General features: G+C 68.8%; 1 protein-coding gene across 1 annotated transcript in view; it reads right to left on the bottom strand.

The window, feature by feature from the left end:
- Positions 1 to 716, bottom strand: part of JOSD2 (Josephin domain containing 2) — a 3889-nt gene extending 3173 nt beyond the window's left edge. Inside the window, exons 1-2 of the mRNA XM_021709205.1 lie at positions 694 to 716; positions 7 to 78 (exon numbers count right to left, since the gene is read on the bottom strand). Coding sequence (XP_021564880.1) covers positions 7 to 64 — 58 coding nt within the window. The 5' untranslated portion in view covers positions 65 to 78; positions 694 to 716. The remainder of the gene's footprint in view (positions 1 to 6; positions 79 to 693) is intronic.
- Positions 717 to 722: the final 6 nt, after the last annotated feature.

Below are 722 nucleotides of genomic sequence, written 5' to 3'. Positions count from 1 at the left end.
CCAGGCGCTGCCGCTCGTGGTACACGGACGGCGGGCTCGGCTGAGCTCCCGGGGCCTGGGACATGCCGCCCTCGGCTCCTGCGGGGGGTCGGGAGGGGGAGAAGGTGCTCAGGGGCCCGGGATCCGGAGGCCCAGAGGCCGAGGTCCAGTCTCCCAGCAGGCCCCTGGGGCACCGCCATGGGGGAGGGGGGCTGGGCAGCCCGGGAGGACTCTGGGCCCCCGGCCCTGCTCCCGGGACTGTCTCTTGGCAACAGAGGCGCCTCCATCCCGTTCCTAGGAGAGAGGTTCTCTCTCCGGCTCACCTAGCAACAGCACCACCCCCACCACATCTCCAAGTAAAAGGGTCCCCGTCGTGGTCACCTAGCAACAGGAGAACCTCCTCTCCGTCCCTAGGACACAGGATCGCTCTCTGGTTACCTAGCAACGGGGAGCCCCCGCTAGGTAAGGGCCTCTCCTCTAATTACCCAGCACGAGAGGAGTCCGCCTCCCCGTCTCTAGGTAACGGGGCTCCTCTGGTCTCCTAGCAACAAGACTCCCCTTCCCCTGTCGTTAAGCAGCAAGGTTTCCCCCTCCCGTCGCCTGGCAACAAGGCCCCCTCCCCAGCCAGGCCTCCTCCCGACAGCGGGTCAAGAGCCCTCTCCCCGACCCGCGCCCCGCCATGCCGCTCGCCCTTGGCCTGGCAACGCCCCTCACCCCGCCTGCCTCTCCGCTCCCCCGAGCCA

The sequence above is a fragment of the Carlito syrichta genome, unplaced genomic scaffold (assembly GCF_000164805.1).
Source record: "Carlito syrichta isolate Samal-C Ts95f unplaced genomic scaffold, Tarsius_syrichta-2.0.1 Scaffold169180, whole genome shotgun sequence".
Classification (NCBI taxonomy): domain Eukaryota; kingdom Metazoa; phylum Chordata; class Mammalia; order Primates; family Tarsiidae; genus Carlito; species Carlito syrichta.
Note: the sequence above shows the minus strand (reverse complement) of the source record. Positions and strands in the feature narration are given on the sequence as shown.